The 23,148-nt window shown below is 38.5% G+C and overlaps 6 protein-coding genes and 1 non-coding gene across 10 annotated transcripts; 4 read left to right on the top strand and 3 right to left on the bottom strand.

Annotated features, from left to right (window-relative positions):
- Positions 1–1,889: 1,889 nt before the first annotated feature.
- LOC103831173 (receptor protein kinase-like protein ZAR1) lies at positions 1,890–5,133 on the top strand. The gene is made up of 2 exons (XM_009107042.3): positions 1,890–3,679; positions 4,279–5,133. Exons 1-2 carry the CDS (start codon positions 2,191–2,193, stop codon positions 4,938–4,940), a joined length of 2,151 nt encoding a protein of 716 aa, XP_009105290.1. The 5' UTR covers positions 1,890–2,190; the 3' UTR covers positions 4,941–5,133.
- A 231-nt stretch (positions 5,134–5,364) lies between these two features.
- LOC103831493 (transcription elongation factor TFIIS-like) lies at positions 5,365–8,618 on the top strand. Its single transcript, XM_033275147.1, has 4 exons — positions 5,365–7,474; positions 8,185–8,275; positions 8,369–8,430; positions 8,566–8,618. The coding sequence occupies exon 1, from the start codon at positions 5,826–5,828 to the stop codon at positions 6,603–6,605; it is 780 nt and encodes a 259-aa protein (XP_033131038.1). The 5' UTR covers positions 5,365–5,825; the 3' UTR covers positions 6,606–7,474; positions 8,185–8,275; positions 8,369–8,430; positions 8,566–8,618.
- Positions 8,269–11,092, top strand: LOC117126621. The gene is made up of 3 exons (XM_033275146.1): positions 8,269–8,626; positions 8,769–9,059; positions 9,167–11,092. The coding sequence occupies exons 1-3, from the start codon at positions 8,615–8,617 to the stop codon at positions 9,770–9,772; spliced, it is 909 nt and encodes a 302-aa protein (XP_033131037.1). The 5' UTR covers positions 8,269–8,614; the 3' UTR covers positions 9,773–11,092.
- Positions 11,093–11,379: 287 nt separating this feature from the next.
- On the bottom strand, positions 11,380–14,677 carry LOC103831172 (F-box/kelch-repeat protein At1g67480). Of its 4 annotated transcripts, none has more exons than XM_009107039.3 (5): positions 14,025–14,677; positions 13,733–13,802; positions 12,832–13,648; positions 11,986–12,304; positions 11,380–11,914 (listed from the first exon to the last, which is right to left on the bottom strand). In XM_009107039.3, exons 3-5 carry the CDS (start codon positions 13,323–13,325, stop codon positions 11,606–11,608), a joined length of 1,122 nt encoding a protein of 373 aa, XP_009105287.1. In that variant the 5' UTR covers positions 13,326–13,648; positions 13,733–13,802; positions 14,025–14,677; the 3' UTR covers positions 11,380–11,605. The 4 variants fall into 4 exon arrangements, with proteins under 4 accessions (XP_009105287.1, XP_009105289.1, XP_009105286.1 ...); XM_009107041.3 differs by having other exon boundaries at positions 12,832–13,642; XM_009107038.3 differs by having other exon boundaries at positions 14,154–14,677.
- A 4,358-nt stretch (positions 14,678–19,035) lies between these two features.
- LOC103831170 (small ribosomal subunit biogenesis GTPase RsgA 1, mitochondrial) lies at positions 19,036–21,279 on the top strand. The gene is made up of 5 exons (XM_009107036.3): positions 19,036–19,781; positions 20,042–20,260; positions 20,339–20,533; positions 20,620–20,804; positions 20,886–21,279. Exons 1-5 carry the CDS (start codon positions 19,083–19,085, stop codon positions 21,076–21,078), a joined length of 1,491 nt encoding a protein of 496 aa, XP_009105284.1. The 5' UTR covers positions 19,036–19,082; the 3' UTR covers positions 21,079–21,279.
- A 48-nt stretch (positions 21,280–21,327) lies between these two features.
- On the bottom strand, positions 21,328–22,767 carry LOC103831171 (60S ribosomal protein L17-2). The gene is made up of 6 exons (XM_009107037.3): positions 22,652–22,767; positions 22,542–22,578; positions 22,408–22,448; positions 21,770–22,103; positions 21,625–21,692; positions 21,328–21,531 (listed from the first exon to the last, which is right to left on the bottom strand). The coding sequence occupies exons 1-6, from the start codon at positions 22,652–22,654 to the stop codon at positions 21,487–21,489; spliced, it is 528 nt and encodes a 175-aa protein (XP_009105285.2). The 5' UTR covers positions 22,655–22,767; the 3' UTR covers positions 21,328–21,486.
- Positions 22,160–22,292, bottom strand: LOC117127016. Its single transcript, XR_004449776.1, has one exon. It is a non-coding gene; the product is annotated as a small nucleolar RNA snoR74 (small nucleolar RNA).
- Positions 22,768–23,148: the final 381 nt, after the last annotated feature.

Here is a 23,148-nt window from a genome sequence, read left to right as displayed (position 1 = left end):
GATATCCATACCAAAAATGAAAAATGACCATATTAATTTGGTACAAAATTTGGTTTTATATATATATTAGTTTGGATGTCTTGGGTCTAATTTAATTTCAAACAGTAGATAAACGTCATTTTATTGCACGATATAACTGGAGTAAAAGTATTTTATGTATATTTGGAATTTGGTTAGATGTATTACATGATTTAATCTCATTTTGCAAGTTGTCTCTCATAACTAATCTTAAATAAGATAAGATCATAGATTCCATGCTTTCATTTGCTTCTAAGCATGTTTTAATGATTGTAAGGTGACATTTACAACGCAGCACAAAAAAATACTACAAGTTGATTACGTCAATTACTGAAAATTCCTTTTAATCTATTTGATTATAGGCAGAAGGATTGTAGGAAAACGCACTTAGTTGATTGCAAAGTTGGAATAATCAGAAAAAAAGTTTCTAAAACTCTTTATGTATCTTAACAAAAGTCCTTATAATGTTGTGAGACTTTAGAGAGATTACAAACAAAAAAGTTGTGTTCCAAAAAAAAGGAAAAAAAGAGACTACAAACACGTGTCAAAGACATGGGATTTTGCTCGGCGGCTACGTGAGGGACCGGAGCAGTTCCCAAGGAGTTACTAATACGATTATGTGTTCCGTACCTCTTTGATTTGTTCTTGATCCCAACACTTAATCCCTCTGTTAAATACCCTAACCTACACTTGTCTTTCGTGTTTGTGAGGACCACTATGACATTTGGATTCTCTCTTTTTATAGTTAAGTAAATCAATCAGTGACAATTAATTCCACATGCCAATACTAATTTTAAACCTTTTTCAGTTGTCTGTAAGTCACAACTATTACTAACATTCTTTTTTTTTTTTCCATCAAGAGTTATATTATAAATTGAAGGGCCTAGCCCAAAAATACAAAGCCCAGCCAAAAGGCAAACAGAAAACATAAAACAAGGCCTCAAGCCCACATCGGAAACCTTAGAATCCACTAACGACAGGGTCACCACCGCTCCCGTGAGCCACCGTCTCGATCCACAACGAGACCCCCGCAACGCGCTAAAACCCCCGGTGAAACATCCATCGATCGATCCACCGGTACACACCCGAGCTCGACAGCTCCATATCATCGTCACTGCAACCGCCTTCAACCCAGAGATTCTATCATCGGAGAGATCGATCGCACATGCGAGATCACCTCCGCTACCATTGATCACCACCACCAAGAAGAAGGCTTCACACAAACATCTCCAAATACCACCGGAGAGCCTCGATCGTCTTCAGACGAGAGCTCCTCCATCAGAACAACACCGACAACACAAAACCAAAAAAACCTAAAACGGAACTAGGAAAACCCGAGAGCCGGCGACGCAAGGCAAAGAACACCTTCACCCCCCGGAAGCTAAAGCCGGCGAAAGCGGAGCTGAGGAAGCCTCCGCCTCCCGGAAACAAGGCCGGCGGCGATGGAGCTCTAGAAGCCTCCACCTCCCGGAAACAAACCCTAATCTAAACAGCCTATTTCCTCACACCGAACCCCACACAATCGCGTCGTTACTCCAGCCGCAGAACCACCGATGATGTCGTAACACTCTCCGAGGTGTCGACGACGGACAAGGTCCGGACCAGAGCTCCAACAAAGCGAACGAGGGAGACCGCGTTGGAAAGGCAGGGGAACTTCTTTCAGCGGGAGCGCGAAGGGCTCCGGCGACGGCACGGACGCTCACGTGCCGGCCGTACGCCGGACCCTTCGATTAGATCTACTTTCTCTCTCTCTGTGTTTCTCTCTCTTTAACCAAATTTTTTTAACTATTACTAACATTCAGTCAGTAGAAATTGATAAACCTTTACATGTTATAGTAGTTTTGGAAAAGTGAAAAACATATATGAACAATCTAAACACACTACTACCAAACTTTGAATACGGATTACAAAACCACAGTAACACTAGTAGTAAGATACAAGTTTTCAACCTTAATTTTTAAATATGAATAATGTTATTGAAATTGTGATTAAATATTGATTACAATAAGACAAAAAGGGTATAACTAACATAAATAAATACCCTGACACGACCAACCAGTCTCTTCCGTCACCTTCCTTCAACCATCGTCTTAACTCCACAACTCTCTCCTCTTCCCTTCACTCTCCGTTCAATTAACTTCTCAGAGTAAAGAACCAAAAAAAAAAACAGAAATGATCATTCTCTCTCTTCTCCTCCACCTTCTCATCAACTCCTCTCCCTCCCTCTCTCTCTCCCCCGACGGCCTCGCCTTACTCTCCCTCAAATCCGCCGTCGACCAGTCCTCCTCCTCCTCCTCCGCTTTCTCCGACTGGAACGACAACGACTCCGATCCTTGCCGCTGGACCGGAATCTCCTGTACCAACATATCCTCCTCCTCCGGCCTGCGCGTCGTCGGAATCTCCCTCGCCGGAAAACACCTCCGCGGCTACATCCCCTCGGAGCTCGGGTCCTTAATCTACCTCCGCCGTCTCAACCTCCACGACAACGAGCTCTCCGGCTCGATCCCGACTCAGCTCTTCAACGCCACCGCGCTTCACAGTCTCTTCCTATACGGAAACAACCTCTCCGGCGCTCTGCCGCCGTCGATCTGCACCCTCCCGAGGCTGCAGAACCTCGATTTGTCTCGAAATTCCCTCTCCGGGACGCTCTCTCCCGATCTCGGTGACTGTAAACAGCTCCAGAGACTGATCCTCGCCGCGAACAAATTCTCCGGCGAAATTCCGGGAGAAATCTGGCCGGAGCTGAAGAATCTCGCGCAGCTCGATCTCTCTTCGAACCAGTTCACCGGTTCGATCCCTAAAGAGCTCGGAGAACTCAAATCGATTTCCGGTACAGTTAATCTCTCGTTTAACCACTTAACCGGAGAGATTCCTAATTCACTAGGGAACCTACCGGTCACCGTCTCTCTCGATCTCAGGAACAATAACTTAACCGGGGAAATCCCTCAAACCGGGTCCTTCTCAAACCAAGGACCAACCGCTTTCCTCAACAACCCGAAACTCTGCGGGTTCCCTCTACAAAAGTCATGTAAGAACGGTGAGAAAACCTCGCCGGAGAGTAAAAAGTCGCCGGAGAATAATGTGGATTCAAGAAAAGGGCTAAGCACGGGACTGATAGTGTTGATCTCTGTAGCTGATGCTGCGAGTGTAGCCCTAATAGGGCTGGTGATAGTTTACTTGTACTGGAAGAAAAAAGACTCTGAAGGAGGATGCAGCTGCACAGGTAACGAGAAACTCGGCGGCGGTACGGAGAAAGGCAAAACTTGCTGCTGCGTCGGTGGGTTTCCGAAGGAAGAGGATTCAGAAGCGGAGGATAACGAGAGGGGCGGAGAGGGTAGAGGAGAAGGGGAGCTTGTGGCGATCGATAAAGGGTTCTCATTTGAGCTAGACGAGCTTCTGAGAGCTTCTGCGTATGTTCTTGGGAAGAGTGGGTTGGGGATAGTGTACAAAGTGGTGCTCGGGAACGGAGCTCCGGTGGCGGTACGGCGGCTTGGAGAAGGAGGGGAACAGAGGTATAAGGAGTTTGTGACGGAGGTTCAAGCGATGGGGAAGGTGAAGCATCCTAATGTGGTGAAGCTGAGAGCTTATTATTGGGCTCCTGATGAGAAGCTATTGATCAGTGACTTCGTCAATAACGGCAGTTTAGCTGATGCACTTAGAGGTAAACTAAACACTACTTAGACCATAAAAGTAAAATTTAGGTTGACTTTGTCAACGCTTTTTATATGTTGACGTCAGATTGAGGTTAGATGTGACATAGTTTTGCTTGTAGGGTCAACATCTGGTTGAGTGGTTAAGATCCCATCTACTAATCCTTTAAAAGCTTACACACTCGAATATTATATTATTATTTGGTTTTGTTTTTGTCTATACAAACACTTCAATATTCTATTCAAACAATGATCAGCTTGCTGTTTTTTTTTGTTTTGTTTAAAAACTGGACCAAGATTTCTTTCTCTTTCAGGAATCTTTTGTTTTTCTTGAATAGTATAGTTTGAGTTACAAGTAAAACAATTGTAGTTGTGGTTTAATTTACTTTGGTAGTGTAGTAAATCAGAAGTAAGTACTAAAAGTTAAAAAATGAGTGGGAGAGGAAAAACAATGATGAGATATTTACAATGTGGAGTAGGAGAGAGAGATGACTTGTAGGTTAAGAGTAATGATTCTACAAACCTACCTCGCTGGATCCTCTAGTTGACCCGTCTTTTTCTCATCGCAGTTTACTTTATTATTTTGCATTTTTATTTCTTTGGTAAATAGGGAGGAATGGTCAACCATCACCTAGCCTAACATGGTCAACGCGACTAAAGATCGCAAAAGGAGCGGCACGTGGGCTAGCTTATCTACACGAATGCAGCCCAAGAAAGTTGATACACGGCGACGTCAAGCCTTCCAACATCCTTCTCGACTCTTCCTTCACTCCTTACATCTCCGACTTCGGCCTCACGCGTCTCATCACCATCACCGCGCCTTCCGGCGAACCATCCTCCTCCTCTGGGGCCGGCGGTTTCTTAGGCGGAGCTCTCCCTTACACTTCTATCAAACCGTCGGATAGATCCAACGGCTACAAAGCTCCCGAGGCTCGTCTCCCTGGAAGCAAGCCTGCTCAGAAATGGGACGTGTACTCGTTCGGTGTTGTCCTTATGGAGCTTCTTACGGGGAAGTCGCCGGATTCGTCGCCGCTGAGCTCGTCCTCGTCGTCCACGGGGGTTGCTGAGGTGACGGATTTGGTGAAGTGGGTGAGGAAAGGGTTTGAAGAGGAGACTCCATTGTCGGATATGGTTGATCCAATGTTGCTTCAAGAAGTTCACGCTAAGCAACAGGTCTTGTCCGTATTCCATCTTGCTCTTGCGTGTACTGAAAGTGACCCTGAAGTTCGTCCACGTATGAAGAACGTCTCCGAGAACATCGACAGAATATGATTCAGTTATTATACCATATTCATTTTTTGTTGTTTGGGTCCATTTTTTTGTTTTATAATAGTAGTTCTTAATTACACGAGATCCTGTAACTCACTCCAGAGTCTAGGGACCAGTCTTCAATCTGTGTTTATTGTCTCTTTTTGTTGAATAATTATTAATTGAAATGAAAATTCAATCAAATGGTTTATAGTTATTAGAAATGTCAAATGTCGCAAAGTTAGCGATATAAATAAGCTGTTTCCAAAACAACACACATATTTACATATATAAAAAAACTACACTTTTCATGTAAACAGCTTATTACGTGTGTTGGCTTCTTCTCAAGTTTCTACAACCACCTTTGTTAATTTCCAAGGGTAGGGAATCACACAATTTCTGTAATAACATTGTCAAGTGTAAGAGGACAGTAAACACACAAGAAGTTCTTTTTCTTTCTTTTTGACGTATAATAATTGCAATTACTGCCTAACCGGCTTCAATCTCTGGTTTATTTAGTCATCTCTAAACCGCCGAGTTATCTGATTAAACCAGAAAAAATAGAGATCATAACCAAAAATCAACATTGAATTTGAAAATTGTATCTCAGAAGATTATATTAATTTAATAAACTTTTGAAAAGATAAATGTTGAAGAAAATGGAAAATCCTATTAACGGTTGGAAACAGAAACAAAAGAAAAGGAAAGTTTGAAGAGGCTTGAGTTTCAAGTAAATAAACGTGTGTTAGAGAAACAAAAGCAAATCTATCAGAGGATTTGGTTTACGATACTCTCTCTCTCTTTATATATGTAAACACACGTAAGATCACTCTTTAACAAACCAATCTTTCTCTCTACATTCGTCGCTTACAAACCCTATTTTCTCAGTCGAGAAAGAGAGAGAGAAGGATGGAGAAGCATGAGTTCTTAGAACTGTTTGAAGCTGCAACCAAAGCTGCAAAATCTGCTGCGAGAGGAGACGGTAAGAATTCTTCTCCAGCGGTCTCTAGGTGTGTCGACGCTATGGTTCGTTTGAGAGAAGCTCCCGAGTCTCTTGCTTGCGAGTTGGTTGTCGATCGCAAATACCCTCAAATTGGAAAGAGTCACGGCCTTTTCACGGAGCACAAAAACCCTAGAATCCAATCCGAGGGAAAGATTCTTTACTCTCTTTGGCTCAGATATCTCTACGCAACTGGAAGGAAAGCGAGCTCACGACCTCGTGATCGGACGGTGGTGAAGAATAAGAAGAAGCTTGTGGAGGAGGAGATGATTTCGACGACGACGACGGGGGATTCTAACCGAGACAAAGTGCGTGAGATTCTTCACAAGTCCTTGTCTAAAGTGGCTGTTGAGATGAAGGAAGGAGTGGTTTCTTGCGATTCTTGGAGTGTGGCTGCTTCGGTTGAATCTGCTATGTTTGAGATACTAGGTTCTTTCGAGGGGACTCAAAAAGCAAAGTACAGATCCATTCTTTTTAACATGGGAGATAGCAGCAACCCAGACTTGAGAAGGAAAGTGATGTTAGGTGAGATCAGTGGAGAAAGACTGGTTACGATGGAGAAAGAAGAGATGGCTAGCAACAAGATTCAGTTTCAAGTTCAAAACATAAAAGAGAAAGCCAGAGCTAGGGAAGAGAATCGAGTAAAGAGTATGATGCTGTTTCAGTCAGACAGTGTGATCATGACTTAAGCACAAAATATAGATTCTCAGTTTATTATTAAATATATAATAATTAGTCTCTTATCTTGGTGGTCTCAATAGTGCTGTTCGTTTCGTCGCCGCAGGTTCTTGCGGCTGCGGCTGCGGCGATTTTTTTCAAAAATCTTGTTCGTTTGATTGACGCAGGCACCTGCGTCTAACCGCCGCGTCTGACGCCGAGTGTTGCGTCTGCCGCCGAAAAATCCCGCGATCGCGACTTAAATCGTGCGTTGACTTAAGATATTTACATTTTTGCCCCTAATATAATTCAGTATTTACAAATATACCTAACCCTAATAGCCGCAGACGCAACTCCTTCTCCCATTGACGCAGCTCTTCCATCTCTCTCGATCTCGATCTCTTTATCCATCTCTCTCGATCTCTCTCTCCATCTCTCTCGATCTGAGCCCTCTCTCCATCAGCAAGTGTGAGATGACTTGATCCATCTCCGAGTTCTCTCGGTCTCTCAATCTCCGACCTCGAGCTCTCTCTCCATCTCGCTCTCTCTCTCTCTCTCAACTCTCTTCCCCGACACAAACCCTTCTCAAGCTCTCTCTCTCTCTCTCCATCTCTCTTCTCCGACGGAAACCCTTCTCCAGAGCTCTCTCTCTCTTCTCCGACGCTCTCTCTCTTCTCCGAGGTATATTGCAGATTCAAGCTCTGCTTGATACTTATGTTCTAACGCTTCCTCTTTGGTCCGAGTCTGATGAATGTGTTGTGTTGCAGATTCAAGCTCAGTTGAAACCCATCTCCAGAGCTCTCTCTCTCAGTCTCGGACATCTCGAAGCTCTCTCTCTCGATCTACTCATCTCGAAGCTCTCCCTAGCATCTCCCAAGCTTCGTCTGTCTCTCACTCTCTCGTAAGGAACCTCTTACACAAAGCTCATGTCTTAGTTCAGATGTTTGATGGGTTCTTATTTGTTTTTCAGATGTATTTGCGATTTAGATGTTTGATGGGTTTCTCTGTTTTGGGATTTTGTGATGATTGTATTAAGAGTTAAGAGTTAAGGTTCCATTCAGATATTGATTTGATTCTTAATCGGGTGTTATTACTTCAGTTTTTGTGTGTGTGATATGTTGTTAGCTTCTTTTGTTTGATGCTGTTAGCTTCTTTTGTTTGATGCTGTTAGCTTCATTAGCTTCTTTTGTTTGATGCTGTTGATGTTCTACTCTGTTTAAGCTTCATAGGTTTGTTGTCTAGATTTTTTTTTGTGAGAGTAAAGGTTTATACAAAAGGTTTTTTTATTGCTTATTGTTTAAGCTTGATAGAGTTTGTTTAAGCTTGATAGTCATTGAATGTTTACAGTTTGTTTGTTGGTCAATTGATGGGTTTTGCTTCTAGCTTTTTTTTGTATCCTTTGCCATGTCTTACTCTAATTTTTACAAGGCTCACCTGTGTTTATGAATTGCTCAAGTTACTTCCAAGTGTACTAGTTGTCTTTGCTCTAGGTTGTATGGTTCTCTCTCTGTTCATGGAGCTCTCTTTCCAAGTGGTTTTAAGTCACAAAACAAGTTATTTTTTTTGAGTCTGATGCTCTGGCTCTAAAGGTCTGTTATTTTTTTTTTGCAGGTCGCAGGCTCTCACAAGCTCTCTGTCTCGAGCTCTTCTCCGAGGTGTTCACTTCCATCACTCTCTCCAAGCTCAGACCCTCTTTAGTAAGGTTTGTTTCCTTAGTTCTCTGTTTACTTGAAATGTTCTTACTTGCTTGGTAAAGAATAGAACTTTTGAACTGACATTTGATTTTTTTCCTCAGACTGTCCCTGTTCCTCTCCAGCTTGCTCAGACTGTCCCTGTTCCTCTCCAGCTCTCTCTCTTGTAAGCATTGTACATCTTCTTGTCTTTGTTTGTCTTTTATGGGTTTGTATAATATCTCTGATGGGTTTGTGTTAAAGAATAGACACAGCGGTTTTGGTTATTGACTCTACTCGGTTTCTCTCTTCTTTTTTGCAGGCTCTGTCATCTCAAGCTCACTCTCTACCGCTGTTCCTCACTTTTTAAGATGGCAAAAGAGGTAAGGCTCTCTCACACTAGTCTTTCTTGTTATATGTATGAAACTGTATTGCTTTAGGTCAGTATAGAACTTGAGTAGTGTAGGGAACTGAACTGTCTTTAGGTCAGTATAGAACTTGAGTTTATGTGTTTCTGTGATTTAGACTTGGACTCCTGAAGAAGTTAGGTATTTTTTCGAACTCTATGCGGAAGAGAGAAGAAAAGGAAATAGAACGACATCAATGAATAAAGTAGGGAAACAGAACATCATAGACGCGTTCGAAAAGAGGTTTAAGAAAGGATTTCTTGAGTGGCCTTTGTTGAAGAACAAGTACGACACAAGTAGAAAGAAGTACGTCAAATTTAGGAAGTTGATTAAGAATAAGACAGGTCTTGGGTTTGACAGCATGGGAAGGGTTGATATGTCAGATGATTGGTGGAGTGAGCGTGAAAAGGTCAGTTTCTCTTATCTCTTCTGTGTATTTTCTTTTGCTTCATTTGCTTATATTTGCTTCATGATTCCTCATTAACTTACTCTTTATTTTTTTTTTTTGTTATATAGGAGTGTCCTGGGATTAGAAGATCTGTATGGAAAGAAGAATTTAATATGGATATGTTTGAAGAAGAATTTGGTGCTGTAGTAGTAACTGGAGCAGAAGGATGGAGTGCTCAACATGGAGAAGCAAGCTTGAACTCTGGAGTGGGTGTAGATGATGGTGATGAAGTCGATTCTCAGCCAGCAGCAGAAACTCAAGCAGCAGCAGAGACAGAAACTCAGCCGCAGCTCCAAACACAAACCCAGCGCCAAACTCAGACTCATTCTGGAAGTTCGAGAGGAAAAAGAAGGCGTAAGGAGAAGGATATGGTTGTAGAAGCTTGTGACAAACGTACTGAAGCGCTTATGGTGAAGAACAAGATAGCAGAACGGATGTTGGAGCGTCAAGAAGCTTCAATGGAGCGTCAAGAAGCTTCTAGTGTTGAGAATGTGTTAGAGATTCTGTACACATTGCCTGGAGTGAGAGAGTGGTCTCCATTATATGAAGCAGCAATGGAACATCTTATAGACAGTGAAGGGAGCAGAAGGGCTTTTATAACAATGAAGACAGATGAAGCTAAGACTAAGTTTCTAGAGCTTAGGACCAAGATAAAACGTGACTATGAAGCTTAGGACTATTATGGAACTTAGGACTAGTATGGAACTTTTGCTTTTGGTCTGATCTTTGTATGAAACTGCCTTTTGTATATGCTGGTTTAGTAGACTTGGTTTTGAATCTGGTAACAAAATGTTTACTTCTCTTATGTCTGTGAAATAAACTCATTACGTTTGGTCTAATGTGTGATTGGTCTAATGTGTGCTTGGTCTTATAAACTCATCTGCTCTAATTACGTTTATAAACTCAGCGCCAAAGTCTAGGTCTAATAATTATATATATGCCGTGTGTAGTTTTACAGGTTTGTGTGATTGGTCTATAATAATTATATATATGCCGTGTGTAGTTTACAAAATGTTGTTAAATCTACAATTTTACAATTTTACAAATTCATAAAATTAAAATATGAAATTTTACAATTAAAATATGAAATTTTACAATTAAAATATGAAATTTTACAATATTTTACAATTTTATAATATTTTATTTATTTAAAATATAATTTTTAAAATTCATAAAATTAAAATATGAAATAAATGAAAATTGCGTCTGCGGCAACCAAACGAACAGAATTAAATCTACTTTCTGCGTCTGCGGCTGCGGCTGCGGCAATGTCCTGCGTTTACGAAACGAACAACAAGCTGCGGCTGCGGCTGCGGCTGCGGCTGAGTCTGCGGCTACAAAACGAACAACAACCAAACGAATGGCCGCAGCCGCAGCCGCAGACTCAGCCGCAGCCGCAGCCGCAAAAACCCGCGTCAGTGAAACGAACAGCACTAATGTATAAACACTATTTGAATGGTTTAGTTTGTAACTCTGCCTTGTTTCATTGTAAAATACAAATATAGTTTCTCAGTACCTTGCCACTACTTCAATGCCTAACGAGGTTCAGGTGGCTTTAACAAGATTATTATCTTAGGAAGATAAAACGTTTTCCGCAAATTTTATACAAAGTTTCCGATCTTATTTTCAGCCATTGTCTCATTAGATACAACAAGACCAACTTTAACATGTTCCTTGCTAGATTTAACTTGGTCATTCGTCCTAGAGTTACCGTTGGGATTGGATCATCTGTTGGAATCATCTCGGACTGGTTAATCTGCTTCACTAGGAGGAAGTTTGAAATTAGCTCCAATATTTTGAACTCTTACCACTCTCAACAGCTTCTTCTGCAAGTAGTGAACTATTGAAATTAACTCCGAAACAGCTTTGATAAGGTATGAATGAATACATGATGTATGTGGTATCCGTGTGATATGATATTTAACTTTGAGCTTGTAACAAAAATACAGGAACGTGGTTAGAAACTATTATGAGACAGAAAAAAAAAAAAAAAACTATTATGAGACAGGGTACATATGGGAACATTATGATCAAGATAAAGGAAGAGGCAAAGGCGTACGTCTCTTCACCGGCTGGTCTGATCTTACATTGTTGATAATCTCCGAAGAGTATCCCATTTTTTGAAATCCCTTCTCCAAACGAAAGCTAAAAACTACAGACGCATGTTAGAAGACCAGTTTTGATATAGTGCTTTTTCATGTTTGGTCATGGTTGGTTTATAGAGAACATCCCACAGTTAAGACTACGATTACATGTTGGCAACATCGTTTAATCCACATCGTTTAGGAAATTACCATCACAAATTAAACATAAATCAACACAATCATATGTTACAAGGAACAAACAGTGGAGGAACACCACAACAACACTAAAGCAGTTTCAAACAAAACACTCTCCACTTTATTTAAAACCAGTGTATCAACTTATAAAGAGACAATGCTCTCTTTGATTTTGTATTCGTGTAGAAAATGTACCGACCACAATGGTATCAGTAAGATCACATCAAATCAGGCTGTGATTGTTACGCTACATACGCACGGACCAGACAGTTTTATCTCAGATGTCATCCACTGCTTGCCTGGTGCAGCATCCGGATCATACATTAATGTGCTGCGACCAGCTTCTTCCTGAGATGAGAAAAGCAGAAGCTTCCCATTCAGCTTACCAAACTGGAACCCGGCCCTGGAGCTTCCTGAAAGCGGAAGAGCCACCACTTCCCAAGTTTCATCTTCTGCATTGAACACTGACATCTTCCTCTGGTTCTTCCAATCAATACAGAACAGCTTCTTTCCTACTTCAACATGAGCTGTCACCATCTGCATACATAACCAAAGACTCAACTCAATCATACTAATGCTCAATGATCAAAAGCTAAAAAAAGACTTACAGTTAAACCGTTTTTGTTGCCACACCAGGAGCCGCACTGAGGGTTATACACATCAACAAGTTTAGAGTTACCAATGGTGAAGTTAGATCTCCCACCCATCACGTAGAGCTTCCCGTTGAAGCCGCTAGCGAAACATCCCCACCTCGGACGCCTCAGAGACTCTATGAAAGTCCATATACCAGTCTCTGGATCATACACCTCTGCACTCGACAGACTCTCACCGTCAACAGCGTGACCTCCCACCACATAAACAAGCCCATTCACCTCAGCGCAAGCAAAGTCATAGCGTGCTTCCTTCAAGTCTTCTAGTCTGCTCCAGCTGATTTCATTACAAAAAAACAAACATGTTTGAACATAAAAATCCACTCAATTAGGCACGCGGGTTCGGATATTTCGGATAGTTTGTAATTCGGGTAGCTCATAATTGAGGTAGTTTGGTTACACCAAAGTCTAGCCAAATTAAACTGGAAAAAGTTTGGTTCGTTTTAGAAGTTTATACCGAAACTAACCGAAATTTTGGATTTTGATTATATTTTCGGATAAAATTTTGGCTAACTTCGGATAATTTCAGTTAGTTTATTTAATTTGATTCAAATTTTGGTTTATTCTATTAGTTCCGTTTGAAATTTGGTTCATAATTTCTTTTGAAAACCTGAACTAATATCAAATTGAACCGAAAACCAAAGTTTTTCTAAACATGCCGATCCGAATCGTCTTCCTAACCAAACTAACCAAAAATTTTGGTTTGGTTTGGCGAGTTCGGTTCAGTTCAAAACCGCAGGCCTACTACACTCAATCATTGGATCAAAGTTCACAAAGGATGCTGAAATCAAGAAGAAGACGAACCTGTTGAGGCAAGTATCAAACTGATAAACATCAGAAGATGCAACAAGAGAACCGTTGATCAAAGCACAACCAGCAACAACAAGGAGCTTCCCATCAACCACAACCACCTTAAACCCTGTTTTGGCAGGACCGGGCATAGGTGGAAGAGATGATAGTTTACGTCCCTGACAGTCCATTACCTCCCAGTGGCTCTCTTTCCCTCCAGCATTCGTTGTTAAGACATAGAGCCACTCCTCAAGCATACCGGCAAGTCTTCTCACAGTAATAAACTCTTTGCTCTTCACAACATACCTCCATTTCTTACAGACACGTCCCATGGAAGGGAAGCTAGCACGCGGAACCAGCGCCAGACACATCTTTGCCACGTCATCAGACAATCCCGGGATTAAAGGGACGTCCCGGTAATTCTCAGAACCAAGATCAAGATTGTCTTTGGAGAAACACATGCCGTTACTTACTACAACCCTTTTCTTCCCACTTACAAAAGCTTGCATATTTTTGACTAATCTTCTGAACAGAGAGATAGACAAATCTCTCAATACAATTTTTTTTTCTAACTAAAAGTAAGTTTTTTTGTGTGTATGAAAATGTTATTAAAGAATTTCGTGAAAGCCGTCACGTATATTGATTTTCAAAGATAAAGGAATGAATAATGTAGCGGAGAAGAAGACTATTGTAGAGACAACTGATGAGTGATGATGATGATGTCCAGCACAATCTAGTTCATATCCCATACCACTGGCGCCGGTTCTACAAAAGTTAGGATCTAAGATTGATGTTAAAGTAATGTTGTTTCTTCTCAGACACATCTCTGTATCTATCAAAAAACAAGATTAAAGATAATGTCAACAACAAAGAAAGAGAGTTACAAGATTGCAGCTAGAAAAGAAAGAAGACATACCATTAAAAGGTCAAGCTAGAGAAGGAGATTTAGCCACCCACAACGTCCATCTTTAGAATTTGTGAATGTTCTGCAATTTTTTTTCCAGAAAAGTCAATTCTTGAACCAAGTCAAGAAGAACCAATAAGAAATTTGAATATCAATTATTTCCTGAAAATATGAAAAGTTCAAATTCTAACAGAAACTTGGTCAAGATCTCAAGATCAGTGCTTTCATATATGAACAGAAGAAATCCCAAAATCAATAAAAAATTACAGTAAAATGGAGGAATCAATGGGGATGGTGATCAGACCTGAAGCGGATGATCCATTTCAAAAGAGGAAACTTATAAAAATAGAAATCTAAAATGGCTAAGACATTTATAGAATGAAGCGGAAAGAAATAGCAGAGATAAAAAAAGGATAAAGAAGATTGAACGTACCGACAGAATATGGGAAGCCTTGTCGTGTTTATGCGTTGAAGTTGGTGCAGAGAAGATAACATTGACAGATAGAGAAGATTTGATAATAATAATGGTGGGAATTTAAAAGGGAACGTGAGATTATGAATTATTTAAATACGCAAAATAACAGGAAGGAAGCAGCATGCGGTGGATCGCTCTAAGATAATAATGTCAACTAGTCACCACGTCACATTCACCCCCATCACTATTTACTTCTTTATGTATTTTATATTTTTCCATTTACTTTAGATTACACAAGACATGTTCTAATTCAGACAACGAAAAAAAACAAGACATGTTTTGATTCAAATAAAATATTTCATTTATGTCCACATTCCATTTATTTTTATTTTCTTGTACTATTAACTCCTATTATAAATTAAGATTCATTTAAGAAAAATATTCATTTCTTTATTTGTATTTTTTTTAAATGTATAGAATGTTGTAAAGTAAATTCTTGTTCATAACTTTGAAATCTGGTTATGTGATCGTTGTCATAGTTTACGAATATAATAATAGTGATCATATCAAATACCTAAATTCAATCAAGGACAACGAACGAAGAAAATGAAAGGAGCAATAATAATTACTAAACAAATGAAAGAATCGTATGTATAGATGAAAATGTCGACAATATCTATGATGGATTAGTATGTTGCACAATAACACTGGATTCATTTCAATTTGCCCACAATTTAATTCAAGGAACCTGCCTTTTCTATAATATATATATATATATATATATGTGAGTTTATTATAGTTTAAATCACTCATTAGTTGTATTGTACATATGATTAATTACTGGATGTAACTTTTGATGATTAATTGAAAAAAATCCTTTAGAAAAAACTTATTTTGATAAGCTAGTCGGTTTTCAGCAGAGGTGGAGATCTTTTGTGTCTAAATGAACATGCAATCGTATCCCTTCGACCCCTCCCCCTTTGTCTCTATCTGTGGGACCATGAGGCTCTGTTAAAGTCGTGTGCCATTGCATCTATTCACTTCCAGCTTTATCCTTCTTTCTTTGTAACCTTCGAATATGCTTGAAGAAACAAATTAATTTTAGTATTATCATAGCTTAGATTAAAAAATACTACCCGTTTAGAAATGTGTATTATATTCACTGAAAAGAAAAAAGTGTTCTTGAGTTTCATCAAATCGTCAAGAATGATTACTTTTTGTGGTAGGGTTTTGCAATTAAATTATGATTTCAAAAATAGATGTATATAAATACCCAAGTAGGTGGTGGTTTAGAAATGTGATTTACAAAACTTGTTCTTTTAACCATGAACAATCATATTTTAGTACTATCTTAATACTGATTTGATGAGACTAATGGTTTATATACTTTATGAGTTTTTTTTTTGTGAAAATGTGGTTTATATACTTTATGAGTTTGTAAGATATACACCAGATTATAGAGAATCGTTTGGACCTTTTTTTTTTTTTGAATCGTTTGGACCTTCCAATTCATACATGTGGATTCAAATTTGTGAATGAGGATTTTCCATATAAAACCTCATTTACATTCAAGAATACATTTCTGTACATAATATCATTTATAGGATCGTTTGGTTTATTACTTCATAAATTACTATACAATATTGCAATCTATCCTCATCAGTAACTGAAATAATATTTTACATACTGTTAATGGAACTAAATAACAATATATTCTTTGTATGACTACAATGTAGTACATATGCTCATAAACTACTTCTTGATATTTTGTTCGCTTAAGGATTTACAAGCGAGAGCCTAGATATTTTCTAAATTTTCCAAAGCATGATTAGCGAGAGGAGAGAGTGTGATGATTATGGATTGTTAATTTTAATAGTTTACAATCCTTTTGCCACAATTACAATTACTTCACTCCAAGTCCGAACAAAAGAAGCTGATAACCAGGAGCATATGAGGGTTGATAACTATTCAGAACTCAGAAGTTAAAATCTGGTCGAACCAATTTTATTGTTTTTAATTAAGATAATGTTTTCTACTCTGATATATGTATGGCAAAATTAAAGTAAATAAATAGCGTTGTCACCACATCAAACCCACGTCAGTTTCCAAGGCAAAAAGGGAAAAAAAGTCCAATACGATCTTATCCCGTGAACTTTTATTCTTAGTTATCCTGGAGTATATACATTTATCATCCATCTTTTCCTTTTTCAAAGATACAGGATTAATCCCAAACCAATAAATAAGTTCAAACTAATCTTTTGAAGATATGTGCAGACAGTGCAGTCTACAAATAGATCATCTTTTCAAATATGTAAATGGACCATAAGCAAACATTTGTTTTCATATAAATATTCATGAGCAATATATTTTAGGTTCGCATTGTATGTAGATCAAACTCGAAAAGTATTGACATCTTAAATCCTTCACCTTACTACTTAACTAAAAGGTCTCGGATCAATCTTTGCCTTATGCCAACCTTACACAAAAGACGTGCGAATTATTCCATATTTATACTATTAAAGCAGGATCCTATTATCATAATTACTTTAGGGGTATGTTTCCTTCACTAACATTGCATGTTTCATTAAGGGCAATTAAATAATATTAATACAAATCTATATTGGGTCATTATTTTTGGATCCAGCCCAAATCAAATCTCTTTTGGGCCATTTGGCCCTATTAAAAAATCAGATTCAGTTCTCACTTTTTTTTTTCCTTTGGACCACTGAGTCCAAATTCAAATAATTTTTTTTCAACTATTCTTAATTATTATTTTTTTCTTTTCTTAATATAATTTAAGCATTCATAAAAATAATTGAATTTTTTTATTGAAAAGTATAAATATTTATTAAAAGTATATAATTTTTTAATTAAAATATTAACCCCATAATAATTATCAGAGTTATACCAACTTAATTCATTAAAAAAATAAAGTTTAATTTTTTAATATAAATAGTCATTTAAAATGAAATACGATAAATAAAGATAAAGTTTTTAAGTCTTTTATAAAATAAAACACAAATATATGAAAATGTGACATTTACTAAATATTTGTCAATTGAAAAAAAAAAAATAATAAACCCGCGCTTTGAAAGCGCGGATCAAAAATCTAGTAACGTTCTTAAATGTAATGCTTACATGTTTATACTTTATACTATTGGACCCATTCTTATATACATAATGTGCTGAATAAGAAGTGGTTAAATGTGAAGATACTTTGTTAGTGAAGCCTATATACAAAAAAAAAGAAGAAGATATCATTGCGGTTAAAAAGTCTTTATTTTCTGTCTCATGAAACAATGAAGAAAATAAAAGGAAAATTTCACAAAGTGACAACCATTTACACTTTAACTATATTTTTAATTATTGAAGTGATATTTGTATTACAAAAACTTGAAAATATGACCTAACTGTTCAATTTTAACTGTGAAAAAAGATGATGTAAATTTATTAAAAATAATTATTAATTATTTTAGTTAATAAAATAACTAAACAAACACAAAATACATAAAATAAGTAAAAATTAACAAATAAAATTCAAAATAAACTTTGAGATTTTGGTAAATGATCATTTACCAAAATCTCAAATATATTAGTTGAAAAGTAAGACAAAGCAAACAACTTTGTGAGGTTTGACTTAAACAACCCACCATAATGAAAAGAACGATTGTTATTTATTTATGGATCTAAAAGTGGCGACCCGAAAGCGATAGCTACATAGCCTACATTTCTTTTCTTTTTTCTAACAACGTTTTCTTTATCCGTGTGATGCTGACAAATTTTAACCATTTTAAGGACGGTTCATGTTGATTTACGATTAAAACTAGTATTATAAATCCCAATTGTTTAGTTAGAATAATCAATAATCCCATTTGTTACATGGCCGTGAGTCACCTCAGGCTATAGATAACATTCCAAATTTCCAATAATCAATAATCACATATGTTACATGGCCGTGAGTCACCTCAGGCTATAGATAACATTCCATCCCTTTTTGGAATTCTTGGAAATCTTAGACGAAAGGTATACAACGATTTATTTATGCTCAGACGTTAGCTTGATTTTTTTCTTTTTAAATCAATTTAGTGACCAGTTCACCATTCGAAAATAGTATCATTTTTTTGATAAATATTTGGAAATAGTATCACTCGGTCATTGTTTAAAATTTCACTTTTTGGTGGTTCATAATCCTTAAAGTATTTTGGACTCAACAAATTTTAAGTTTTAACTGTGAAGATTTTTTTTTTAAATGACATAAATAACCAAATTAATTGTTTTATGCTTTAAGTTTTACTCATATGCATCACCATACTATATTGTAGAGTGGGGATATAGTATAGATATCTTATACACGTAAACATCTCATAATCTTCACGAATGAAGAGAATTATACCCATACAATGCTCCAACCAACCTTTTTGTGAGATTGAAATCTTGTTTGGCGGTAGGTTGCCTAATATAGAATATTTGAAAGTCTATGGACTCATCACAATATACACATCACGAGTACTTACTTTTCTTAGGCACTTTATTTAGTCAAACATGGAGACGATCGTTGGTCTAAGATAGGATTGAAGCTCCTTTACGTTGTGAACAGGGACGTGCAGCCTCGCTAAGAAAAAATTGAAGAAGAAACATTCGGTAGTTGGGATAAAGAAAAACATGAAAACACACAGAAACGCAATAAGATCAGCTTGGTAGTCACTAACCTTAATTTTAAGTTACTTCCACAGGTTTGTAAGTTATAACAAATGTAAATTACTATTTCTCCAGATTATACGAATCCTCTTAAACGACCAAACTCTCCACCGCTAAGCTTTTTAGAAGCTATGCAGATATAAGTTGGGCTTTGGGCCCATTAAGACTCGGCCCATTCTAATATCTTCTTCTTCTTGCATCATCACTCCCATCAGCGAAGCCATTCTTGGACCCTTCCAGAATATTCAAATGCAGATATCGTCTCTCTCCATCATCCGCCACTCTTCTCCTCTCTTCCTCCGTCGCGCGGCGATTCACCACGGCGGACACGGAGCTCGACTCGGAATCGGAATCGGATTCCGCCGCAGCTTCCATCTCCTCACACTCTCAGCTCGACGAGACAACCCCGATGTCTTCAGAAAACCCCAGCCGAGCAAAAACATGCTCAGAGCCAAGCACATCGGCAAAGACCACTCCTCCTTAGCTCCCGTTCTCTCTCCCGACCACAATCCTTCGCTCTTACCTTCTCAGGCCATCGGCACCGTCGCCACCGCTCAGGCGAACTTCATGCGCGTCGTCGTCAAGGACCGAGACGGAGAGGGAGACGATCGTTCTTCTTCTTCGTCGTCGTCTAAGGACGGAGTTGAGCTGCTCTGCGTGGTGAGAGCAGTGCTGAAGAAGATAAGGAGGAGAGTGCTGGTTGGGGATAAGGTTCTCGTGGGGTCAATCGATTGGGTTGATCGGAGAGGGATGATTGAGAATGTGTTCCAGCGGCGGTCCGAGATTCTTGATCCTCCGGTGGCGAATGTTGATCACTTGCTTGTTCTTTTCTCGCTTGATCAGCCCAAGCTTGAACCGTTTACTCTCACTAGGTTCTTGGTGGAGGCTGAGTCCACTGGGATTCCACTCACTCTTGCCTTGAACAAATGTGAACTCATCACCGAAGAGGCAAGAACTCATTGCTAGTTTAGATACTCAAATGAAGAGCAGTGAGCTTTGTTTACAATGTTCTTGTTTGCGTAGCTCATCGCATGAAGGCGCTTTGATTAGAGAAATGTTTGTAAGGAATTGGAATCTTGGAAGGTTGTGTTGATGGTGTTTGAGTAGTTTGTTAAGTAGAAAATATACTTCAGGGCTTTTGATTAAAGAGACATGATCTTGTTGTTCTTGTTCTTGATTAGAGAGAAATGATCTTTGTTTGGTTACAGGAATTGGAATCTTGGAAGATGAGACTGCGTGGATGGAACTATGAACCGTTCTTTTGCAGTGTGGGAACTAAAGAGGGGCTTGATGCGATTGCGTTCGTCTTGAGGAATCAGACTTCTGTGATTGTTGGACCTAGTGGTGTTGGAAAGTCGAGTTTGATCAACATATTGAGGAGCAGCTCTGGTGGTGGTGACGTTGAAGAAGAGAATTGGTTTGAGCCTGTAAGGTTTCTTTTTGTGCTTATCTGAACTTTGTTTTACAATATTCTCTTGGCTTGAACTTTGGTTATATATAAGCAGATAATAGGTAATAAGTGGTTTGAAGATCAGCGAGTTGGTGAAGTTTCAACTAGGAGTGGTAGAGGCAAACACACAACGAGGAATGTGTCGCTGCTGCCGATTACTGAAGGTGGTTATCTCGCTGATACTCCTGGTTTTAACCAGCCTAGTTTGCTGAAAGTAACCAAGCATTCACTTGCCTTGTGTTTCCCTGAGGTTTGTACCTTTTGTCTTGTGCTCATTTCGCATGTAGACTGATTGTGAAGGATGGATTATTTGACTCTCTCTTTTTTTTTGCTTAGATAAGGAAAATGATAGAGGAAGAGAAATGTGGATTCAAAGATTGCTTGCATATCGGAGAACCAGGATGTGTAGTGAAAGGAGAGTGGGAAAGGTATCCTTACTACCTACAACTGCTAGATGAGATAAGAGTCAGGGAGGAGTTTCAACTCAGGACTTTTGGAACCAAAAGGGAAGGCGATGTTAGGTAACTGTTTTGAGAAACCAACAGGCTTTATTATTGTCACAAAGCCTAAATAATGGACTAATCATAGAATCGTTGGGATAGGTACAAAGTGGGAGGAATGGGTGTGAAACAAGCTGAACCAAGGCTACAGCCGAAGAAACATAGGAGAGAGTCGAGGAAGAAGGTTAAACAAACAATGATTAGTGAACTAGACGAGTACGAAGATGAAGAGAGCGACTTGGACATAGAGGACGACCCAATTGTCCAAGCCATTGAGAACGAGAAAGAAAGATGATGAGAAGATCCACGGAGTCAGTGTCTATTTTCACGAACAAGTCTTTTGTATAAAGAACGAAAGGGACAAAGTAAATGAGAAAATCTTTAGTAAAAACTTAGAAGCGGAGAAACTTAGCAAAGCAAAATAGATTTTACTTTTGATGCTCATTTGTTGCACATACTAAGTACCAACACTTCATGTTACCAGTTCACTTTCTAATGAGCAATTCTTACACCATCGAAGGTCATAACATAACATAGAAGAATGGTAAATAGAATGATTTAGATAGAAAGATTCTAGTAACCATGATTAATAATTCATAAGACCAACATTTAACTCTATCCATTGTCTTGAGAATATGGAGAAAAGGGAACAAAATCTCGTTCAGGAAAACAAAAAAAAAAGATACTGAAAATAAACGAGAGCTTAGGCAGATGATTTCTTCGACTTGGCTGCCAACTGGGTCTCCGGCTACAATAATCAAAAACACAAACAAACAAATTGAGACTCACTCTTATTAAGAAACAACATCGTGAGATTAAGACACCGTATAACTCTTATTACCTCTTTCTTGACAGACTCTTCCTTCTCCGACAGAATCAACTCAATGTGACATGGGTTGGACATGTAAGCTGCATATCAAGAAAGGAAACCCATTATACAAGAGACACGTGTAAGTAAGATCAAAGACAAATTATCAAAAACTTACGATTGATTCTTCCGTGAGCACGGTAAGTCCTTCTCCTCTGCTTTGCAGCCTGGTTGACTTGAATGTGCGAAATGAAGAGCGCATCAACATCCAAACCTTTCACCTCAGCATTGCTCTCAGCATTCTTGAGCAAATCAAGAACGAACTGAGCAGACTTAGCAGGCCAACGTCCCTGACCATTGGAGTGCCTGTTCTTAGCTTGAGCAGTCCTTCCAACACCTCTGCAGAAACGGGTGAAGGGAATAGCCTGCTTGTGAGCTATCACATCCTCAAGGTACCTCTTGGCCTTGAGCAATGGTAGCTTCCTGATGGCGTGCGCTGTTTCCCGAGTGTTCTGTAAGCAAAATACAACAAATATAGTTATAAAGTCAAAAGTCACTAATATATAATTAATGTACCATCATGTACTGAATCTTTATAGTTATAAGAAAATGAAACTAAGATTCACCCAATCACGATGACCAATTCAATGTCCCTGAAGTATACGTGAGATCTGTAAATTGCTACAGAACTCTGCTTTTTCTCAATCAGGTTTTACTTAACTATAGAACGAAGAAGCTACCATTCACCTAATCGTAAAGCCTAGCTACATTGGAATCAAATGAGAGAAAGAGAGAATGAATGAAGAACATGTATACCTTGAAGTGAACCCTAAGATCGGATCCTCTAGCCTTGCAAGCTGCAGAGATCAAAAGCAGATATACATCAAAAAAAAATCTACAAAAATGAGACAAATGATGCTGAGTTAAGTTTGTTTTTCAAGAGGGCTTACACTTGGTCTGGTTGTCGGGTTCTTGCGAGTACTTCACCTGCAAGACAGAAAAACAGAATCAGAAGGGCGATTCTAAGAGAGAGATGATGTGAGAAGCTTAAGCAAGTTACCATGGCTGCGGCTAACAGAAGAAGAGATAGAGAAATAGTTGTGAAGAGACTATATATGTGCAAAACGGCATAAACCCTCAAAAATTGCGAAACCCTACTTCATGTGGGCCTTATTTTGTCAAAATAACTTTTTGGGCTTTCACGAATTAGCCCATTAACATTTAATGTTTGAGTAGAGAAAATTGTGAAAAGTTATCCTTATATTAAAAGGAGAAAAAATTGATGTGGTTTGACGAGAAATTTTTATTTAGTAAAAAGTTTAGATGTTATGCAGTGAACATTTTTCACTAAACTGTAAATTTAATGCGTTTACATCGACATTCATTTAAAAGAACTTTATACCATCTACGCTTTTTTTGACGAATACTTTTACGTGATAAACTTTCAACTTCAAGTTCAATTAGTTGATTTATCAATCCTTTCAATATAATCATAACATCAATAAAACTTCTTTATTCTTTTATAAGTTTCTATTAAAAACAGTAACCCATCTAATC

Source organism: Brassica rapa, chromosome A07 (assembly GCF_000309985.2).
Source record: "Brassica rapa cultivar Chiifu-401-42 chromosome A07, CAAS_Brap_v3.01, whole genome shotgun sequence".
NCBI classification, from domain to species: domain Eukaryota; kingdom Viridiplantae; phylum Streptophyta; class Magnoliopsida; order Brassicales; family Brassicaceae; genus Brassica; species Brassica rapa.
The sequence above is the reverse complement of the archived record's forward strand: the minus strand, read 5'-3'. Positions and strand labels throughout refer to the sequence as shown.

Excerpts from the sequence above, each read along its gene's own strand:
- LOC103831173 (XM_009107042.3), top strand. The coding sequence starts at position 2,191 with ATGATCATTCTCTCTCTTCTCCTCCACCTTCTCATCAACTCCTCTCCC. Across the intron at positions 3,680-4,278 it reads TTTAGCTGATGCACTTAGAG|GGAGGAATGGTCAACCATCA; the intron begins GTAAACTAAACA and ends TTTGGTAAATAG.
- LOC103831493 (XM_033275147.1), top strand. The coding sequence starts at position 5,826 with ATGGAGAAGCATGAGTTCTTAGAACTGTTTGAAGCTGCAACCAAAGCT.
- LOC117126621 (XM_033275146.1), top strand. Across the intron at positions 9,060-9,166 it reads GGTGGAGTGAGCGTGAAAAG|GAGTGTCCTGGGATTAGAAG; the intron begins GTCAGTTTCTCT and ends TTTGTTATATAG.
- LOC103831172 (XM_009107039.3), bottom strand. The coding sequence starts at position 13,325 with ATGCAAGCTTTTGTAAGTGGGAAGAAAAGGGTTGTAGTAAGTAACGGC. Across the intron at positions 12,305-12,831 it reads TTTGATACTTGCCTCAACAG|CTGGAGCAGACTAGAAGACT; the intron begins GTTCGTCTTCTT and ends TAATGAAATCAG. Across the intron at positions 11,915-11,985 it reads GCAACAAAAACGGTTTAACT|ATGGTGACAGCTCATGTTGA; the intron begins GTAAGTCTTTTT and ends TTATGTATGCAG.
- LOC103831170 (XM_009107036.3), top strand. The coding sequence starts at position 19,083 with ATGCAGATATCGTCTCTCTCCATCATCCGCCACTCTTCTCCTCTCTTC. Across the intron at positions 19,782-20,041 it reads GTGAACTCATCACCGAAGAG|GAATTGGAATCTTGGAAGAT; the intron begins GCAAGAACTCAT and ends GTTTGGTTACAG. Across the intron at positions 20,534-20,619 it reads TTGCCTTGTGTTTCCCTGAG|ATAAGGAAAATGATAGAGGA; the intron begins GTTTGTACCTTT and ends TTTTTTGCTTAG.
- LOC103831171 (XM_009107037.3), bottom strand. Across the intron at positions 22,449-22,541 it reads ACCCGACAACCAGACCAAGT|CTTGCAAGGCTAGAGGATCC; the intron begins GTAAGCCCTCTT and ends TGATCTCTGCAG. Across the intron at positions 21,532-21,624 it reads AAGAGTCTGTCAAGAAAGAG|CCGGAGACCCAGTTGGCAGC; the intron begins GTAATAAGAGTT and ends TGATTATTGTAG.